The sequence below is a fragment of the Acyrthosiphon pisum genome, chromosome A2 (genome assembly GCF_005508785.2).
Source record: "Acyrthosiphon pisum isolate AL4f chromosome A2, pea_aphid_22Mar2018_4r6ur, whole genome shotgun sequence".
In the NCBI taxonomy this organism is placed as follows: domain Eukaryota; kingdom Metazoa; phylum Arthropoda; class Insecta; order Hemiptera; family Aphididae; genus Acyrthosiphon; species Acyrthosiphon pisum.
Genome location: NC_042495.1, coordinates 56,101,251 through 56,122,763, shown reverse-complemented (window position 1 = coordinate 56,122,763; position 21,513 = coordinate 56,101,251). Strand labels below are relative to the sequence as shown.

The window sequence follows — 21,513 nt, the reverse complement described above, 5'->3', positions numbered from 1 at the left end:
ACACACACGGCTATAGATAGTACTATCTTTAATCGTGAAATCACCTGACAGTTACCGGGTTCTTTAACAACACTGATAAAATATTTTTGTAATTCGTAAGAAACTTCAGGACACAGGTAGAAAATCAAAATGTTTTATTTCTATTTTAATCTTGTATTTCAACTCACTCCCGCCGAATACAATCTGTCGATTTATCATCATTCAGCATTTGATGACCATGTCACTTACAACTCTCTACGAAAAACTAATGAAAAACGCACAGCCGTCACAGTGGCGAAAAATCGTCGCTGAAGACCTAGATTTGGATTATTGTGAGAGATTTCTGACAGCGGCTGAGAGCGCAACACTCCTGAATTACATGGAAAACAACGTGAGTTACTTCGACGGTCGACTTTCACAGGTGAAAGTCTTCGGACAGTATTATCCCATACCCAGGCAACAGGTTGCGTTTGGTGACGCAGGTTTATTGTACAAGTTTTCTGGTACGGTCGTACCAGCGCAACCATGGCCGCAACCGCTGTACGATCTGAAGAGGAAAATTTGCACCACCCGTGGAGTCGATTACAATTTTGTTCTGGTCAACAGGTAAATAACGTAGGTGGATGTTATGGCCTTAAGGGGTTAATATAATTTGCTGAACCGCTGATCAGCAAATTAGGCAGTATCAATTCATATTTCATGATCAACATTTTAAGGTATAAAAATGGAGAAGATCATATGGGCGAACACAGGGATGACGAAGTAGAATTGGACAAAACAGTACCTATTGCATCTATATCTTTGGGCCAGACGAGGAAATTTGTGTTTAAACATACCGATGTACGAAAGAAGATAAGACAAGTAGAACTTGTAAAATTAGATTTACACAATGGAAGTCTTTTAATGATGAATCAGCCTACAAATGAATATTGGTATCACTCGATTCCCAAAGAAAAAAATGCCAAAAATATTAGACTCAATTTCACATTCCGTAAAATCAAATGAATTAAATTATTTTTATACATTTTACTGACCAATTTCATTTATATTTACATGATATAAATATATTAATGATACATTTTTAAAATATTCAACATGCTTTTTTTTAAACTAATATTACTTACATCAATTAATATAATTTTGTTTTATCATTATTCATTACCTATGTAATATTATTTAGTATGTTATTTTTATTATGACCCACCTAGATAATTAATGTTAGGATAATTAACGGGCATTATAAAATATGTTAACTCTATAAGCACTTGGTAATTGAAAACTATCATTTGACTAAAATATCTTACAATATTTAAAAAAAAATTTGTAATAATTTGTGTAGTTCATTAAAAAGTGAAGGAAATAAGAATTATAGTAATGTAAAAATTACTTAATTACATACTTATTTTCTGCAGACTGTAATAGATAAAATCATAAATATATTTACTTAATACTGATACCATAAAAAAAGATGGGCAAGTGGATGTTGCTCTGCTGTACAGTAGATTACAAGTGGGTCACTGTATAATGGATGGTATTAAATTTGAATTCAATGATAAAATATCATTGTATAAGAAAAACGATTCTGAGAGGAGACGGTATACAGTCCTGTAAAGAATACTTTTAAAAAGTACTTGAGTAAATACTCAAATATATTTTTTTTTAAGTATTATTTTTTAAGATATTACTCAAATACTTTGAAAAAGTATTTGGAATACTTTTCAAATACTTTTGGTTAAGTGGGTTTCTAATTATCGTAATATAAACACATAGGTAGTAGGTAATCTAATAGTTATCTAATAGTTTTAAAGGGAATATTGTTATTCAATATTCAATAACTTTTTTTAGAAATCTGGTTTTCACAAACCTTTGGGCTTCGGCTAACACAGAAATACAGAATATTAAATAAAACTATTATTCTATTATTGTAGTTGACAATAATATTTTTCCAACCAATTATTTCTAATAAAAATAAAATGTTCGAAATAAAAAACCAAAGTATTCAATACCAAAAAGTATTTAAAATACCATTCAAAATACTTCATGCTGAAAGTATTTAAAAAGTTATTCAATACTTAAAAAAGTATTTGAATACTTTTACTTAAATACTTTACAGGACTGACGGTATATCAGTCTAGGTATAAGACATATTATATACTTATATCTATGGTATTAAAAAAAAAAATTGACCTATAATAAATTCTAAATTTATCATATCACAATATCCATTAGGTTAGGGTGACCATATTAAAAAAAAAAATACAGGACAAAATTAATAATAATTTAATTTTTTTTTATTAATACTTAATAGTTAATATATATATATTTTATTGATTTTTAATTGTGAAAAAACATAATTTTTGATAACACTGTATAAGATTAAATTCATGTACTTTATTTTTTTTTTTAAAACTTATTAATTCATTTCGATGACGATTGTTCAGAGATGTCTTCTCTATTTGATTTTTCATATTTTTTTGAAGAAGTAATTAGTTTTAAAAATTGTGGGTGTTCTAAAAGAAATGTATGAAATTCTGTACATGAAACATTTTTAAAATGTTGTTTTACGATTATTATCGATCTAATTGTGTCCACAAGAAATTGATTTTTCTCATCTGTCCATAAAACATTTGTAATTGAAAATACTCTTTCTACCGACGCGTTAGTTCCTGGAATAGCCATTGAATACTCTAAAATAACCGTAAAATACTTAATTGGAATGTTATTTTTTTCTAGAATTTTAAATATTTCACACTACCTATCTCACCACCTATCTTCGGCTTTTGAACCATTTTTCCAGTTTTGCATTTTAACCTTCATTACATTTATCACATGATTAAATTCGTCAAAAAGTTCATCTTCATCAAATTTCAGTGTTGGATTATTTTTAATAATATATTTAAAACTTTCTTGAATGTCACTCCAAATCGGAAAATCTAGTACTTGAATCCAACGAAAAACTTTTAGTGGTTCAAAGTGATATTCCCATTTTTCCACGTACGATAAAATTGTAAAATATTATATTAACGATTATCAACAAGTCAACAACACTCAACGATTGTTGGAACCAAACTAATAGCTATTCGCTATAATAACGATAAATGCATTCACAGAACGTATTTTCACTTTTCAGTGATATAGATAGAATCGAAAGCATAGTCCGATAACGGTCAATCTGATAACTCCGATAAGCTTCTATAACTCGTAGACACGATTTAAGATATACTTAAATAGGGTATACCTAAGGTATATCTTAATTCTCGTAGACATACCCCATACTGATAAATTCAGACAATCACAAGATTACAATTATAATCATTATTCATTACTTTCGTAAGTTTAGTTTTCAAATTCATTTATTTTGTTTGATAAAAAAAACAGGACAAAAAGCGTCCTGAAAGAAGTTTTTCAGGACAACAGGACACAACGCTGAAATAAAGGACAATCCTGTAAAAAACAGGACGTATGGTCACGCTACATTAGCCATAGGTACTTATAACGCGTTATACATCAACAAAAAACCGTGATACTATCATAGATATATAATAGTATACTTTAGAAGTTTCAAGTTCCCACGAATAATAATATTATACAATCACAACAAAATAACTAAAACAGTTATTCTAGGTTTTTTAATATATAATTTCGTCCAAATTTGAACTTAAAATTACTATAAAAATAAACTGGGCTTATGTATTTTTTTAGATTTTTTGGTAACAGAATAAACTAGTTACGTGGAATTTTGTTTTAAATTTTCAATCCTTAGATATAAAAGTTGAACATTTTATAAATTTTTAACTACAAAATAATTATTCAATTTTAAATTTTGTCAAAATTTGATCTTTAAATGCTTATAAAAAAAAATTGTGCCAATGTATTTTTAATATTTTTCAACTGCTATTGTAACAAAATATCAGGAGCCCTGTATTAAATTTTTACACTTTTTGGCCTAACAGATAAAATTTAATTGATATTCATAGAAAAAAAATAAAAAAATTGAAATATGAAATTGTCTGTAAACAACTCGAAATATTTTGAAAATTTTGTCAAGTATAAGAATTGATAAAATAAACATTCAGTGAAATTTTCATGTATTTACAGTTATTCGTTTTTGAATTACAACAAAATAAGAAAATTGCTACATGAGAAGTGAATCTATTGAATATCCAATGTTGTAATAATTTGAATTTCAAACGCTTATAAAAATTTAATTTGACTTTCTTTTATGAACATTTTTTTTTTTTTTTGATAAAGGGAGATAATCTTATAAGAAATCATGTATTACATTTTAAAATTTTGTGAAAAATTGATTCTACGTACAAATTTTCGTTTTTCCTTAATATTTCTATTGTTTTTCACTACGCTTTTGAAAATTACTGGGAATTGCACCCTAATGCACCAACAATATTCACTTTCCCATCGAAACAGATACTGAAGTTGAAAATCGAAGCATTATTTCGACTACTTATAATGTGTAGACACAAAAAAAAAAATTTTAAAAAAAAACACATACTAGTTTACGACCATACACCATTTGAAAAAAACTATTAAAAAATCTATTTCTAACCAACACAAATATTCATATAAGATAACAATAAAAAAAAATAAAAAACACCAATGTAAAAACAATTATAACAGTTATTTATATTTAACAGTTTAAGAAATTGATGGCATAACCCTGGTATCATATATAATTGTTAAAACAAAAATAATTAAAAAATGCTTGCACAGAAACTAGATAGTATTTAATTTAATATTAATTTAAGAAAAAAATCATTAGGCACTCAGGTAAAGGAATACAAATAAAAATTTGTAAAATTAAAATTAAAATTAAAAAAGTAAACTGTTTAGGGTGTAAGTCCAGTTTTTAAAAATATTTTTGATTAATTAAAATCTCTTATACTTAAACATTAATATATTTGAACTATTTTCTTAATTCAATGCTTGATTTAAAATTCAACTTGTTTTGCAATTTTTTTTTTTTTTGGAGAGTCTAATATTCGTCTTTTTAGTCTGTCCAAAAATAAAATGAAATAATAAAACAATAAGATTAATAATAACTTTTTCACTGTCTTACCCAGAAGAAAAGAAACGATTAGATAATCCTGGAGATTGCGGTTGATTTTTGATTGGAGTACTATATAATGGTTCATCAGAAGCAATACTTTTAGTTTTCAAAGAACTAAGCCAAAAATCATTAGGCAGCATTAGCAGTTCTCTTACAACCTAAATGAAATAATATTCATAATTTTATGTAATATTTGATTTACTTACAATTATTTGTTAATTTGTTTCAGTGTATTGTCAATATTAAAAATTAAAAAACATTAGTGAAAAACTTGGTCACTTACTTCAAAAACAATTTCAGATTTAATATGTAATTCATCTAAGGAAGTACTTGGAACACCAATAATTATAGGTCCAAAAATAATTGCTAGACATTTATAATCCATATTGCATTTTGATGACATAGCAACCCTAAAAAAGGTGAAATTAGATCATTTTTTGAAAAATTACCATTTATTTTAAAATTAATTATAAGAATATACTTTTGCAAATGAAGAATGAGGAATGCAAGTATGTTACGATTGGTATTAGGCAATTCAGATACAACTTGACAAAGTGACTTTGAAACATCATTTTTATTTTTTAATGCATCAGTCAACTTTGATAAATCACTTGGAGATATAAGATTTTCTTGCATACGAATTAAGCCTTTTAAATAACTGCATAATACGTGGATGTCTATATTGTTTAAATTCGGTAAACCTTTTCGAAATTTGTCTCTTAAATTTTTCACTTCTTTATCAGAACCAGACACTCTGTATAACCCAACTGTATCCAATCCTCTTTTTTCGATTTCGCCAATGCAGTGAATGATGAAAGGTGGGACACCACACTGGCGGTAAAAATAATTAATTATAATAAAGAAAAAATATAAGAATAATAAATTACTGACATTTAAAGCATTGATTTTTAGATGATCAATTGTACATATAGTAGGTATAAAATCTTTACATTCCAGATGAGTAATAATTTTACAGTCCAAACATTTAACCATGTAATTGTTAAACTTTATTCTGAAAACAATTTTTTAGTTGTAGTATTGAATAAAAATTAATTGATTACTAATTAATTATGAAAGCAGTAGATATTTTAAACAAACTTTTTATGACAGTGACCACACATTTCTGGAATGACAATAATTTTTTGAATAAAATTATGTTTTTTTTCAGTTATATTATTTTCTGTTTCAGAATCGCTGGTGGACAATGGCTCTGTAGAATCTAAACATTAATAGGCAGTTATTTACCTTTATTATACACTATTTAAAAATAAATTGAATGTTCACCACTCGATGACGATGTTAATGCAACTTTTGGAGTCTGTGTTGGATATGTTTTTATAACAGATTTAGCATTTACACTACCCAAGTTCATCGTTACAATAGTTGTAGCAATAATTTTGTTGTTGGTAGTATTCACGTTTTTGATCTAAAATAATTAAATAATATAAAATGTATTCATTTTTTTAATAGAAGAAAAGAAAAATGATAATAAACACGTAATAGTTGAAACTATATATGTTGTCACTTGCCAACTAAATAAAAATAGTCAATATTATGCAAATAAAATTAAGTTGCAACTAGGTTTTTAGTGTTAAGAAGAAGACCCATTAAAAAATACACTTATATAGATACTTAGAAATTTTTTATTTACCGCACATTTTTTTGTATTCAGGTTATTGAAAATGTTGCCAGTAGAATGCTTTTCTATCAGTGCTGAATTTTGTTTTGGATTTTTCAATAAATGATCATATGAACTATCTTCAGAATTACTATAACTAATATCTGATAACAAAGCACCTACAAAATATAAATATGTTATGTTGTAATTAATTAAATATAAATTAAATTACCAAATCAACCGTATGCTATGATATTTTTATCAGTCATAGTCATACATTTTATGTTAAGAAGACACTACACCCGTATGTGTACACCTTACAAATGCAAAACATATCAAATTGTATGTTCTAAATAATCTATTTAACTCTGTTATGTTTAATATTAGGGTGAATTATAAAATGCAAAAGAATATTATCTATACTCCGCGCGGAATAAGAACGTACCCGGGCGGCGGACCAAAACAGGTTTGCCGCGCGCAAGTCGGGCTTATGACTATAACTATATTGTTTATAACTATGACAAGGTTGCAGGGGGAACCGGTCGCCGCCTGCGCGACGAGGTACGTTCTTATTCCGCGCGGAGTATAGTGAATCTAGTTTTTTTTTATTATATTTTAATTTTAAAGTGAGTTATGATCATTTAAAAATTCTAAATTTCCAAATTTGTGAATAAGTCAATTCACTCTAATATTAAAAGTAACAAGAGGTAGATGGATTATTCAGAACGTACAATGTGCTATAATATGTGTTTGCAAGACAGCAAAAACACATTCAGGTGTAGCATGCTATTAACAATCAATTTAATTCAATAATTTTAAAAATTGTCCGCTTACAATAAAAGTTTATAAATTCATGGATTATTTTTAATTTCAAATACTACCATAATTCCTTGTTTTTAAAAATTAACTACAAAATAAATACTAATTTACCAGTGTTATTAAAAGTCTTTTTTTCATTCAATTGTACACAATCAGAATGATTTATGAATGAGTTATGTGATTTTTCTACAATATCTTGTTTCTTAAAAATACTGTAAAATTGTTCTAATTGAGATTTCTAAAACAAATAAGTACAACAAAACAGTAAAATTTAAAATTATTTACAAAATCTACCTCTCTACTTTCCTGTGCTGGCTATATAAAAAAACAATAGACTGACAAATAAAATAAAAACTTTATAAATAGCTTATGTATTATTTACCATAGTTTCTTTTTCAAATACAAGTTTTTCTCTTTCTACTTGAACTTCATCTAATAAACGAGCAGAAGTTTTAAGTTTATAAGTCAATTTAGAACATTCATCCTGAACTTCTTCTAGGTTTCTCTTGATAATATCTTTATCAGATTCACTTTGATTGATTCGATATGTTAATTGATCGATGGCTTTCAATTTTAGCATGTAATCTATAAAAATAATTCATTTATAATTTCAAATATTATAACTGTTGTAGGTACTCAAATTTAGCTTGTAACTCCATATTCACCTTGTAAAATTGCCTGTTGGCCGTAAATTACAAAAATAAATAAATTAATATAAAATTAACATAAATAATGAATGTGAATATTTATCCAGATATTTATCTTATTTATTTTTAATGATCAAAGTAAAATATCTTTTTCTGAATTTAAGATATTTCCTAAATAATAGATATAGGAATTTAATCAATATACTTTTATTAGTTAATGATTTTAAACTCATTAGCTGAAGGTTAGCATTTACACTTGTAAAGTTGATAAAAGTGACATCTTAAAAAGAAATTCAAAAAGTTTGAAGTAGGTACCACCTTAAGTATTATAAATAAGACAGATTCTGCATGACACTTTTATGAGATAATTTTATCCTCTAGTTGTCTATAATGATTTTATATGTCCATTATGGTCCATTAGCTAAAGTATAGCTGCAATTTAGTTTGCTTACAATATGAAGAATAGTTAGTGATTATGAGTGCACTGTTTTAGAATTTTAAACGCACACAAATATCAAAATTCTATACAATTATATAATTCCGTACTTTCTGAATTAGGTACAATAAAATATTCAAAAAAGATTTTAAGACAAGATTCCCGAAAATGATATATTATGATATTTTAACATTTTAGTCACAAATCACAAGATGCAGAGTAAATTAAATTCTATTAAATTTAACACTGATACAGTGTTGACATTTTTTGGAACACCCATAGGTAATTGTTTTACTCTAATAATTAAAGCCAATAGGTTATAACTTGGGTAAAGAAAGTTATGGGATACTAGTTTAAAATATTTATAACTTTTCCTATGTACCTAGGTACCTAAAATTTTACGCATTTTACCAACGCATTTTTAGTTAAATATAGAAATATAATATAAAAGGCACACGTTGCGTAATGAGATTGCGATTGCTTTCTGTTTGTCGTCACAAAGAATTGAAAATGTGCTTCAAATTTGTATTTCAAATTTCTAACTAGATGGTAATTAGTAATTATCTCAATACAACATTACAACTCACCTCTCTCGGTCGCCGTGTCCAAATACTTAAGTGTGCTGTTGACGAACAAATCGTATTGCAAAGCTAGGGATTTGCAATGTTCCTCCATACTGTACAATAATGTATAAAAATACTGTGATCGTCGATTGAGAATGATCTATCGAAAATCGAAATCCAACTCAGAAGAGTCGGAACCACTGAAGACTGAACTAAATTTAATTCAGTGGTCGGAACAATCCACTGCAGTTTATATAGTTGATAGAACTAGTAGTTACTACCGATAAACTTTAAAATATTCACAATTCACTTACCTACGTCTATTCGATAATTGATAAATATTAAACAATATTATAATAGTAATAACTATTAACCAATAAGTCATTAAGATTAGGCACTCATTAGTTGTTTCTTATTATTATGGTAAACCGTAAACGGCTAACGAGCTTCGAGCAGCGACTGTCACGCAGACTAGCGGTCGTTTTACAGTACCCATAGACCTATAAATGGATAAGTTTAATTTTAGTGGTTTTTGTATTTCATTTGTCGTAAGCTCATAATGTTGGACACTTGGACCCATAGACATTATGGCTTATTGGACCTTACAACATATTGTTATATTATTTATTACCTATTTATACAATTATACCTACGTGGCTTCGTACGAGTGTCTACGACGGTTATTTTAAAGTTTGAATTTAATGGCGTTCGTTTGTATCATTGATAATAATTTCGGGTCACGAACTTTCTAATATTTATTATATCCGAATAAGTATAATATTCGTAGAATAAAATCGTAGACTATGATAATAACAATATTATTAAGACTTGAAATACCTATATAAATTATTATTCATTCAAAAATATTACATTATTTTAATAGTTTGTTTTTTTTTTTCACATAAAATTCATAAGCAATTAAATCATTAAAATAAAAATATATTTATAGAGAGGTTGGTGATAAAACTATAATAATATGGATTAATGAATAGGTTAGGTTTTTTTTTTTGTAGTGATTATTTTAATATATTTCTATATCTACTTATTAGTTATTAAAAATGAGTATTGCCGACTGCCATACTGTCCGTCCTGGGTTGTCTAGATGTAATCTAAGCTTCAACTTCAACAATATATATTCTGATAGCCAAGTGGATCTAGTTTGTACTTAGGGAGTATGTGTTAATGTTATTGTTGTTGTTGTTATTTAAGTTTTTCATTTATTTTGTATGGCTATTATTTATTTAAGTGAAATGTAAAATGAACAAACGATGGAGGCGCTGTCGATTGTCGATGTAATGCTTGAGCGATTCCGTCAATGCCACAAAAAAAAAGTTCCAACTTAGGGAATAGAGGGTCAAAAGTAAAAACATACAGAACTTTTCTGAATACCTATCAGGAAAAACAAAAATAATTTATGGAAAAACCGGTATTTTTAGGCAAGACCAGTTTTCGAAAAATAAACAATTGTTATTTTGTTAATTTAAAAACGTAGATATTCGAGTTTTTCACTATATATGATTATATTAGCATTTTATACACACGTATAATATACAGGGTGGGCCACGGCCCACGGGAATAGGGACAAAAATAGATAAACTATGGCGCAGTGGAGTGTAGTTCACCGTGTGTTTGCGTACGACGTGTTTGTGAAAAACAATGAATCGGTAGTTAAGGTGCAACGTGCATTCAGACTTCACTTCAGCGTCGGGTGCTACGGTACTGCTCTCAAATAGTCTCAATGGGAAAACAATTATGAGGTGGGTAGATAGTTTTCGAACGGGGACATTTAATAAAAAAAAAAACCAAATGGTCCCAAACGTACTGTAACAACTCCCGAGAATACGGAGCCTAGATTTTTTTTTTCATAAATGTGGTTAGAAAAATAGTATGCTCAGTCAAAAAGTCAAATATGTAATATAATGTTCTTCATAAGTTGTTAAAAGTACGTGTACCCGCTGTGTTGTCCCCGTCTTACAAGTACATAACATAGCAAATTATACGTACGCAAAGCAGAACACGTGTAGCTCCGTTAGCTTAAAAATTAGAGTAAATTGACCTCTTATAAAATCTAAAGGTAAGATTATTATCTAGACAACCTCATGAGCATTTCGTTATATTTTAATTTTTAAGCGAGTTATGAGTACTTTAAAATGCACCAACAATTTACAATTTTAATAAAATACTCATAGCTCAGTGTTAAGTGCATATTTAATAATTAATTACTTTCATTAATTTTTAATTGTATATTATATTATTTTCATTTTTAAATATATGACCCTCTCCCCCCTTTAATTTTAGTTCTGGATCCACACCTGATTAATAAAGATTATAGACAATAGTAAAATATTTAATTAACTAAATATTATGCATTTATGAAATACTATAGAGAAAATAACACTTCTATTAGCTCTATGAGCAAAGACCAAACGCCATATAAATATATAACTTATGTACGATGTACCTATTATATATTTGAGAAAAAAAAACACAAATCATTGTAAATAGTAAATACTAAAAACAATATATTTTTATTTATTCATATATTACGTATTTATTTTTATTTTACCAATATAGTTTTATTAGGTATAAATATTAAATATACAAGCTCGGATTAAGACATTTTGAGGCCCAGGGGCCAACGTTTTAAAAGAGGCCCCTGTACGAAAAAAAAAAATAATAGTTTATTATGTGCATTATGTTTATAATGTATATATTATTTAATATTAGGTACCTGTTATAATAAATATATATAGATATTAGGTACTTTGCAATAAATAATGTATCATTTTATTTATAAATTATAATATATGAGCTTTTTTCTTCGCTAAATAACCATCGATTTTTTAAGGTGATTATGCAGTGTTATAGCCTATAACGAAAAAATGAATAGAAAAATCTGAGGCCCCTAAAGAAATTCAAACTATTGAGGCCCGGGGGCCATGGCCCCCTCTGGACCCCCTTAATCCGGGCTTGTAAATATATTATATTAATACAGTTATAACAGATATTAGATCAGCTAGTATCTACCTATTCACATTAGTAATAATAATTTTAATTCGAAATGCGTGATTAAAATCACTTAAGCTGAAGTATTTAGAATTCATAAATACTTCAGCATTCATACCTATTTTTATTTTTTTTGTTAATATAATATTAAATCACACAAAAACTTTTCGAACTAAATCGTAAGACTTAAATTTAAGGAGGTAATAATACGTGTATTGATAAAAGTGCAGTTGAATGATTTAATTCACACTGTAATGTTTTCAGATACTTCTCTATCTTCATAATGTGCGAATTTCAAATATACTTGCTCTAAAGTTGTTTGGCTGAAGCTGTACTCCTGAATGTCGTACATAGTTTTTGCTGTAAAATCAAAATTAATGTTAACAACCCTAATAAGTAATGGCGGACATACGAAAGGAGATAAGTAACTGGTAAGGTACACGACTAAACAAATTTCAACTAATTAATAGATTTTATTTCGTGAGTTTTTGATGAGTCCGTGATCGGTAATTAATGAATTATATGCAAAAATACAACAGAGGTGTTAAATAGTATTGTTAAGAAATAATTAATTAAACGGTAGGAATTACTATTAGTAAAATAAATTACTATAATAGCAATTTATTAGTTATTAGGTTCTAGGAATTTACTACTTACTACTTAGTAATATATACGATCACAGAACGTCTTCGCTCAGAATCGTTTTTTGTATTTTGTATTTTTGTTTTTTTGATTTATCGGGCATACGTAAACTGCGCCCGAATTTTTATCTATGTTAAAAAGGTATAATGTAAATTGCGCCCAAATTGATATCTATGTTAAAAAGTTATAATGTAAACTGCGCCCGAATTTATTTGGTAGATGTATATATACGCGAAGAAGCTCAGTATTCACCTGAAATATGGGCTCAAGCATCAGCAGAACCAACTTTAGCCACTATTGCAATTTGCATTCGAGTCATATCATTCTCATTTCAATTCTAGCTTTTATACTACTCATCCAAATATTTTCATGTTCTTAGAAAAATTAAATGAAGTTCAAATAAAAACACATATCAAACTAAATAGTATAAATGAACCCCTTAAATACCAAAATTCTAAAACAAAAAATAAACGCAAAACGTTACAACATTTAATTAATAAATATAATAGTGGTCATATCCAATTGATAAATATGTATCAACAATATGTTTTTTTTTGTCCTAATATTGTACTTTTTGAGATTATATATTTTTTTTTAATTTTTAATTTAACGAATTAAATATAAATAAAAGATTGTAATAATTTTAGATTAGTAATTCTGTAATTTTGTTTAATTTTGCAAAAATACAGTTGTTCAATTTTAAAAGTTTAGCCGGGCGCAGTTCACATAATATGTCACCTTTTTACATTTGATAAAAACTCGGGCGCAGTTTATATATCACATTTTTACACTTGATAAGAACTCGGGCGCAGCTTACATGTATTATTTCGTGTTTACCTGTACCTTGGGCGCAGCTTACAATCGCCGGATTTATCAATGAATTAAATTTAACCCATTCATTACAGTGACTACCTAGGTACCTACTTTACTGCTGAGCGGTTAATTTTAAACCACGGACTGATAGGGTGACCGCCTTTTACTATGGTTATTCGGTATTCCATAAGTATAAAAATAATATAGAACCTACACAGTGCCGTAACCAGAAATTGGTTTTTATATTTTTTCGGCGGAGGGGTACATTATTTTTTTCTCTGGTTTTTATGTAACTAGAATACTTATCACAAGCAACTTTATGACATTATTGCTCATCAAAAAAATTCAGGGGGACGGCATTGAACTTACAATAAAATTTAAATATTTTATTCAGCAGAATTTTAGTATGGATGACTGACGAGTACTTTTATTTTTTGAGTGCCGAGTACAGTGATTTATGAAATCTTATTAAAACGACAACTTATAAAATATTAAATAGGTACCATTTTCAAGATTCAAAAAACAATGTGCTAATGATTCAACTGTAGATTGAGGAACTCCAAAAACTAATCGATCAGCAAATTCTTCTTCAGGAATCGCATTTGGAAATGATGTTATGACGAAACTTTTAACATCATCCATGTCTCCATGTGGCTTTAATTTTATTTCCAATGTATATCCGGCGCCATAAAGGTTTTTTAAATACTGAGTAGAACCCAAACATCTATAAAATGTTTTAAAAAAAGTTATCAAATGTAAAAAGTTTATAGTTTATCTATATAAAAATAATAATTACCTGAGTTGACCGTTAACCATTATTCCAACTCTAGAACACAACGCGTCTGCCTCTTCCATAGAATGTGTGGTTAATATTGCACCTTTAGATCCCTGGAAACTGCTAATTATAGCATCCCATAAATATCTCTTTGACCTTGGATCCATACCAGTGCTAGGCTCGTCTAACAATACCAGCTTAGGATTTCCAATCATTGCTAAAGCAAAACTTAATTTTCGTTTTGTGCCACCTGAACAACAACTCACCTGTTTATCTGCATGTTCAGTTATTTGAAGGCCTTCAATATATTTCTCAACAATACTAAAAAAAAAAAATGAAACATGCTATTAAAATGTTAAAAATACATACATTTTTGAAATAACAGTTTTAAAGTTGCACCTAAATATTTATCTTAATACATTTTTATTTTTATCAAGATTTTAATAATAATTTACTTTTTAATTTGATCTTTTGAGATTCCTCGAATAGCACCATATACCTGTAAATGTTCTCTGATAGTTAATGAACTCCATAAGGCATCATGTTGAGGACAATATCCAATCATTCTATATGCAATATCCACAGATTCTTGAATATCGTGTCCTTTAATAAATATCTTAAATATAAGACAATTAAACAAATATATTAAAATTTCTAAAAATGTATCATATAAATTAAAATCAAATAGGCTTTGAGAGTGTTAAATGTTTTACAAACTTTTCCCGTTGATTCCTTTTCTTCCATGGTGATAATACGCATAGTTGTAGTTTTTCCAGCACCATTATGACCTAGCAATCCAAGAACTTCTCCTGAATTTACAGCTAATGATAGATTTCGGATTGCAAGTTTTTTCTTATTATTTGTCTTTGTTCCTTTTTTTTTTATTAGACAATTTATACTTGAGTTCATATTTTGAGTTGTAAACTCTTTTTTTAAATTCTATATTAAATTAAAATACCCAAAAATAAAGTTTGAAATAATATTTATGATTTTTTACGCACTAAATACCTGAACAACAATTACTGGCCAATCCACTTGATCGTTGACAATATTATTTACTTTTCTCCGTTCAGCTTTTACATCATCGTCACCCTCATCTAGGGTATCAATAGTAATTGTTGAGGTTCTTTTATTTTTTGATTTAGAATCTAATATCTTCAAAACAACCCATAATGCTGGAATCTGGCCAATGCAACCCATTAAAATTGCAACTATTTCTTTATTAACATATTTTATAAAAGGGGCATGATCATCGTTTTCTCGATACACACTATTTATGAAGTAAATTATGGCAAAAGGCACGTAGACGAAATTTGTTGAAGAAAATAGAACGTGAAGTGCAAATCTTAAATCACTAACAATATCCAGCATATCTAGTGAAGCTACTATTATAAACGGTACACCACCAATAAGTGACGTCACATTTGGTAGTATAGACTGTACTGAATCAGTTTTTTCAAAAAAATATGATACACACGCAGTAGCTAATATTGCCGTGGGGCAATATGCTATAAGTAATATTATCATAGTTGTTATTGCAAAAGGAGTATCTAAACCTTCAACGTGGAATAAAGCGATAAGAGTTATAAGTATAAAGAATATGCCGAGTAACATTGAAATTAAAAGAATAAAATAAGAACTGAAATATTGCATAAAAGTTACACCGTTGATACGAAGCTGGTTTTTGGCTTTAATCTATAAAATATAAAAAATAATAAAATCTCAAAACTCCATACATTGATATATTAGGTATTCAAAATTAAAGTGAAAAACAAAATATTAAATCTTATTGGTACTCTGAAACATCTTTTCTGTTATATTTTGAAAATGTATAGTTTTTAACTTAATATACCTTCATGTATATTTCAAAAATTACACGAACCATTAAGTAAAATATTACTGTAAATTGTAAAAACACTGAAAATTAAATTAAATTAAATACATAATATGAAACATAGTAGGTACCTATAACTAAATTTGATCATATACAAAATTTGTTTCAAGACAATTTAAAATTAATCCATTGAGTACGAATAAAATATAATATTATTTATGAATTAATTTATTTGATAATTACCTCTCTATCGTAAACAAGATCAGCAGATAAACTCACTGGAACTAAAACAAATACTATGCCTAAGAAGAATGCAGATGAACAACGACTAAAGCTGTACTCGTTTTGCTTGTATTCCATTTTAAACGGTTCTGTTTTGATATCAATTTGATCTCTAAAAAATTAATTTAAATATTAAAAAATGAGACATTTTGCACTCGGTTAATAAACATTATTTAGTATTGGCCGTGTATATAAGTCATACGAGTGAATATAAATTATAATCAATATTACATATTTTAGAGCACTTTTTATCTAAGGTAGGAGAGATAGCATGTCAGCATCCCATTGTTTTGAATACAAAATTAAATTAATATTATAATATTGAATGAAATAAATTACTCAAACTATATATAAAAGTATTATATATACACATTACACTATAATTTATACTATTATAGTACTTTGTATGACCTTAACATAAAACTATGCACCAATATTTTAGAAGATTTTTTAATTTTTTTTTATCAAGTTTACCCAAGTAAGGTGCTAGTGATAGAATTCAATATTATCGGCAACGAATGTATAAATGAGTCATTATAATATATTGTAAGTGCTAATATTGATGAATAAGTCGTATTATGTGTGTGCCGCTCTCGCAGGACTCCTAGATGAGAAGGCAAATTTAATAATCCAGAAAATGTGCCATTGTAAATATCTGAATCCATTGTTGAATAATTTGATAATTCTTCAGAAGTTACGACTAGTCGACTTTCTTCTTTATAGACATCTAGAAGTTATTTTAAAACGTAATATTAAATTAAATAAATATACCTACCAATTAAATTTAAATTGAATATACAATAAAAATACAACTTATTATATAATATAATCAGTCTTGTAAAGTATTCGAATAAATGTATTCAAATAAAAGTATTTGAATATCTTTTTTGTATTCGAATACTATTTTAAATACTTTTTTTAAGAAGTATTCAAATACGTATTCTGAATACTTTTATTTGTATTTTTTATTCATTAAAAAAATACTTTTTTCCGATCCAGAAAAATAGTTTTAAATTTGTGATAATACCTATTATTATAAATCATGATCATTAATTTTATTCTTTGAACGAAATATAATATTGGCCCATGATATGATTATTTTTATAAACACTAATGTGTTATATCCCGTATCATAATATGTGGTCAAAATGTATAAATAACTTATGATTACGATGTATTTTTAACTATTAATTAATAAATGTTAATTACCGCAACCATTCAAAAACTGACAAAAACTAGTTATGAAAAATGTATTCTAATAGTATTCGAATACTTTTCAAAGTATTCGAATATGTATTCTGAATATATTTTTTAAGAACTATTCGAATACGTATTCTGAATATAAACTTATAAGTTATAACTTGTAAATAATGGTACTATTAACCTTGCGTTACACACTTACACATGTTCAATTGTATTACATGATTACACGCACACAGTCATTTTTATCGTGTATATGTATATAATCTCTACACAATATCAACATCTACAACATTTTTCTTAATTTTTTTAAATTGTTACATTTTTATTTAATTACTTTAGATTATTTAATATTCGGTCTAACTATTATAAGACTAAATATTAATTTTATTATAGCAATAAATTACTAAACCAAAATGTATTTACATACCATTATTTAAAGTAATGCTTCGTATTGGTTGAATTTCATGACTTAATTTGTTCAAGATAATTCCAGTAGCTAAGAATACGACAGGTAATAATATCATAACATAAAGCTTATGAACATCTCGTAATACTCGCATGCTTCGCATTTTTAAAAGAGCAATTATTGTACTCCAATTAGTTGGATTGTATACAATGCTTGATCTCACGGTGACATTATGTATTGTATCTATTGATCCTCTGAAGTTAAAAGAATTTTTTTTTTTAAATTATGGACTAATACTTTACGAATTACAACATTTATATATGAAAATAATAAAACTAACTTATAAGCATACTTCGGATTCAATAGAATTTATTAATTATTATATGATACAAATTACAAACAAAAATAGCAGGTTAATCAAAGATTCTAAGCACTTTTTTTTTTTTTACTACAGTGAAACCTCGATAAGTTGAAATTCAAGAGAAATGAAATTGTTTTGGTTTGACAAGGTTTGAACTTACTAAGGTTACATTGGGTTTGGTTAAATTAGGCAATAGAACAGCATTTATTTCGACTTATTAAGGTTTTCGACTTATTGAGGTTCCACTATATTTAGTTTATATATTTTAAGGGTTTAAGGGCATTTTAGGTAGGTATATTTTTACAGTGAATAATTCAAGTTTTTTTCAAGACATAAGTTATAACGTTAATACTTCATTATAGGACTTTTTAATGATATAAAATCCCCTACAGCCCGGTTTTTAAATTAAAATAGTATCGTTATTATTAATTCATAACCTATTGGCTATTAAAATTATTAATATGAATCATGATCAATCACCTATTACAATTTGTTACTGACTGTCCTTTTAATAGTTCAATTGCTAACTTCTCAGCATTATCATGTTGGCCTTGTTCAAGATACAAAAAAACTTCTTCTAACGTAGTCATTGATACACCATAGTTTTGAATACCCAAGTCGTTAGTTGCAGATTTAATTTCTGTTTCAATTTGTCTAAACAGAGGCGGGAATTTACTCACACTGTCATATGGTAGTACAAAAGATAATTCATATCCATGGCGTCTTGCTCGTTCTGCATTTGGTACGTGTTCTTTAATCATTTTTACTATAGAATTTTCCTTTGCTTGGTTATTAAGAATCAATCTATGAATAACAGATTAGCCGTTAATGAAAATAGTTTCAAAAATATGTAGTAATACAAGTAAGATATATTTGTGAAAATAAATTGATAATTATTCTCGAATTGTTTTAACATTGTATATAAATTAAATTTTTGGTTATACTGTAATAACACTATAAATAATAGGTATAGCTGTAAACTATGTTCAGAGTTGTACGGAAAATACTATATTTTGATGATAGCTTTTGCCTTTTGGAATTATGCAGATTAAATTTCAATTAGTATACTTACACAAAATTCATAAAATTGGTACCTATAATGATTTCAATTTTTATACTTACGTTAAATGATATCCAATACCAAATTTATTTTTAAGGAATATAGATGAACCACAACATCTTACACAACCTTTTGATATCACAGCTATACGATCAGCTAAGATGTCAGCTTCGTCCATAAAATGGGTTGTTAACAGTATTACCTATATAAATTTGTTATATGAATATAGGTCTGTATATAGATTTATTCGTTATAAAAGTACCTTTCCTTTTCTTCTCTTTTGAAGAAGTGACCATAAATGTCTTCTTGCTGGTGGATCAACACCTGCAGTAGGTTCATCGAGTATTATGATTTTTGGATTTCCAATTACTGCAATACCAACCGATAACTTTCGTTTCTGTCCTCCACTTAAAGTTTTTGCTATATTATCTGCTTTATCTGTTAAATAAAGTTCTAAAAGCATTCTTTGAACTTCGTCATCAATTTTTTCTGAAGTTAGACCCTTGAAAAAATTAACAAACTTGTCAGTGTAATTATACCTTCATACGCAATAATGTTATTAATTATTATCTATATTCTGTATAGTGTATGTATAGTGATTTGCTATTTGTACATGGTCATAGAATTTTAACTTCTATGTTAATTACTTACTCTAAGAGCAGCAAAAAATTTAAGATGTTCTCTTGGAGTAAGCCGCTCGAACAATATATCATATTGTGGACAAACCCCAATCATTCTTCTGATTTTAGTCACATCAGATGGATTTCTAACATCATAACCAAATACTTTTATTGTACCTGATGTTGGTCCAGTAAGTCCTGTTAGTATATTAAATAACGTTGTTTTCCCAGCACCGTTGTGCCCTAAGATGGCAGTTATTTCTCCTTCGTATATTGTCATATTTATACCTGAAATTAACATTAATAGTAACTACCTATATACTATAGTAGTATAATTTAATATAAACAGTGTACAATGCGTGATGTAAACAATTGTTTTAATTTTAACTCGCTACCACCACCGTGAAACATGCTTAAATGAGGAAAATTGTATTATCCTTTCTTATGAATTAAAATTAATGAAATATAAATGTATAAAATATATAATATAAGTAATTAATTTACCATTTATAACATTTTTTGTTGATCCTTTGAAAGATTTGCAGAGGTTTTTTATTTGAATTGCCTTAAATTCTTTCATACAATCTGGTACAGGTTCTAAATCAGGATTTGAGACGGAAAATCTATCGATCTCATCAAATTCTATTGATTCTGGAACTTTCGTACACCAAAATGAAGACTTGAGACAAACCCAAGGAGGTCGATTTCGTTCATATTGACTTGAAAAAATCATGTCAAAATAATACGCTAGGATCACGTAGACAAGCGTATCAAATGCCATGATTACTAAACTTTCGCCAAATGACATTCCTGGACCTTCCCAAATATTACTAAAATGGAGGCCTTCGCCCGACAAGTCCATTTGCATAGCTTTATCAATAGCTAATGCAAAACCAGATGGACTTAATAAAGATACTAGCCATAATAGTTTTTTACTCGACGGGTCGATAAAAGTATGCAAAAAATACATTAAGCTTATCAAATTCAGTATAAAATTACCCAGTATTCCAGCTGTCTAAAAAAAATAATTTCTTATAAATGGGTGTAGATGTCTACAGGGTGATTCATTAAGCGTTCAACACTCATTATCTCGAAGAGTATTAATGTTTTTGAAAGTATTTTTTTTACATAGTTTCAATTTGTTAAAAAAACAATGTTTTTATTAAAAAATCATATTTTTAAATATTTTTTATCCTTATATTTTTTTTAAAGTTTTTTACTTATTTAAATGGCAGCATATAGTTGTAATTTAATTTTCCAAAGCAGAATATTTTTCTAAGTATTTTGATACATAAAAATCGAATTTAGGACGAGTAGTTTATGAGTTATAAGTATTTAAAGTTTAGATGGGCGGAGTGGAGTGGTATGGGGTTACCCCACAAAA

General features: G+C 27.5%; 3 protein-coding genes across 4 annotated transcripts in view; 1 reads left to right on the top strand and 2 right to left on the bottom strand.

The window, feature by feature from the left end:
* The first annotated feature begins 88 nt into the window (after positions 1 to 88).
* LOC100162992 (alpha-ketoglutarate-dependent dioxygenase alkB homolog 2-like) lies at positions 89 to 1,066 on the top strand. Its single transcript, NM_001246124.2, has 2 exons — positions 89 to 585; positions 696 to 1,066. Exons 1-2 carry the CDS (start codon positions 212 to 214, stop codon positions 982 to 984), a joined length of 663 nt encoding a protein of 220 aa, NP_001233053.1. The 5' UTR covers positions 89 to 211; the 3' UTR covers positions 985 to 1,066.
* Positions 1,067 to 4,920: 3,854 nt separating this feature from the next.
* Positions 4,921 to 9,549, bottom strand: LOC100163739 (rac GTPase-activating protein 1). The gene is made up of 11 exons (XM_001949257.5): positions 9,152 to 9,549; positions 7,864 to 8,066; positions 7,593 to 7,719; positions 6,696 to 6,841; positions 6,329 to 6,470; positions 6,143 to 6,263; positions 5,936 to 6,056; positions 5,526 to 5,875; positions 5,328 to 5,454; positions 5,054 to 5,202; positions 4,921 to 4,989 (listed from the first exon to the last, which is right to left on the bottom strand). The coding sequence occupies exons 1-11, from the start codon at positions 9,237 to 9,239 to the stop codon at positions 4,926 to 4,928; spliced, it is 1,638 nt and encodes a 545-aa protein (XP_001949292.2). The 5' UTR covers positions 9,240 to 9,549; the 3' UTR covers positions 4,921 to 4,925.
* Positions 9,550 to 11,845: 2,296 nt separating this feature from the next.
* The window catches only part of LOC100165910 (ATP-binding cassette sub-family A member 5-like), a 22,414-nt gene continuing 12,746 nt past the window's right edge, over positions 11,846 to 21,513 (bottom strand). The window contains exons 7-20 of one of the 2 annotated variants that reach the window (XM_016803605.2): positions 20,634 to 21,144; positions 20,161 to 20,417; positions 19,772 to 20,011; positions 19,572 to 19,711; positions 18,930 to 19,253; positions 18,110 to 18,342; positions 16,954 to 17,206; positions 16,441 to 16,591; positions 15,372 to 16,058; positions 15,081 to 15,302; positions 14,819 to 14,979; positions 14,385 to 14,684; positions 14,092 to 14,312; positions 11,846 to 12,493 (exon numbers count right to left, since the gene is read on the bottom strand). In XM_016803605.2, the coding sequence (XP_016659094.2) occupies positions 12,378 to 12,493; positions 14,092 to 14,312; positions 14,385 to 14,684; positions 14,819 to 14,979; positions 15,081 to 15,302; positions 15,372 to 16,058; positions 16,441 to 16,591; positions 16,954 to 17,206; positions 18,110 to 18,342; positions 18,930 to 19,253; positions 19,572 to 19,711; positions 19,772 to 20,011; positions 20,161 to 20,417; positions 20,634 to 21,144 (3,816 nt within the window). In that variant the 3' untranslated portion in view covers positions 11,846 to 12,377. The remainder of the gene's footprint in view (positions 12,494 to 14,091; positions 14,313 to 14,384; positions 14,685 to 14,818; positions 14,980 to 15,080; positions 15,303 to 15,371; positions 16,059 to 16,440; positions 16,592 to 16,953; positions 17,207 to 18,109; positions 18,343 to 18,929; positions 19,254 to 19,571; positions 19,712 to 19,771; positions 20,012 to 20,160; positions 20,418 to 20,633; positions 21,145 to 21,513) is intronic. The other variant, XM_029489169.1, reaches the window with a different exon arrangement.

Coding starts and splice junctions, on each gene's coding strand:
- LOC100162992 (NM_001246124.2), top strand. CDS start 212: ATGACCATGTCACTTACAACTCTCTACGAAAAACTAATGAAAAACGCA. Junction 586..695: donor AATTTTGTTCTGGTCAACAG/GTAAATAACGTA, acceptor CAACATTTTAAG/GTATAAAAATGGAGAAGATC.
- LOC100163739 (XM_001949257.5), bottom strand. CDS start 9,239: ATGGAGGAACATTGCAAATCCCTAGCTTTGCAATACGATTTGTTCGTC. Junction 6,057..6,142: donor TGTGGTCACTGTCATAAAAA/GTTTGTTTAAAA, acceptor AATTGTTTTCAG/AATAAAGTTTAACAATTACA. Junction 4,990..5,053: donor AATCGTTTCTTTTCTTCTGG/GTAAGACAGTGA, acceptor ATTTTTGGACAG/ACTAAAAAGACGAATATTAG.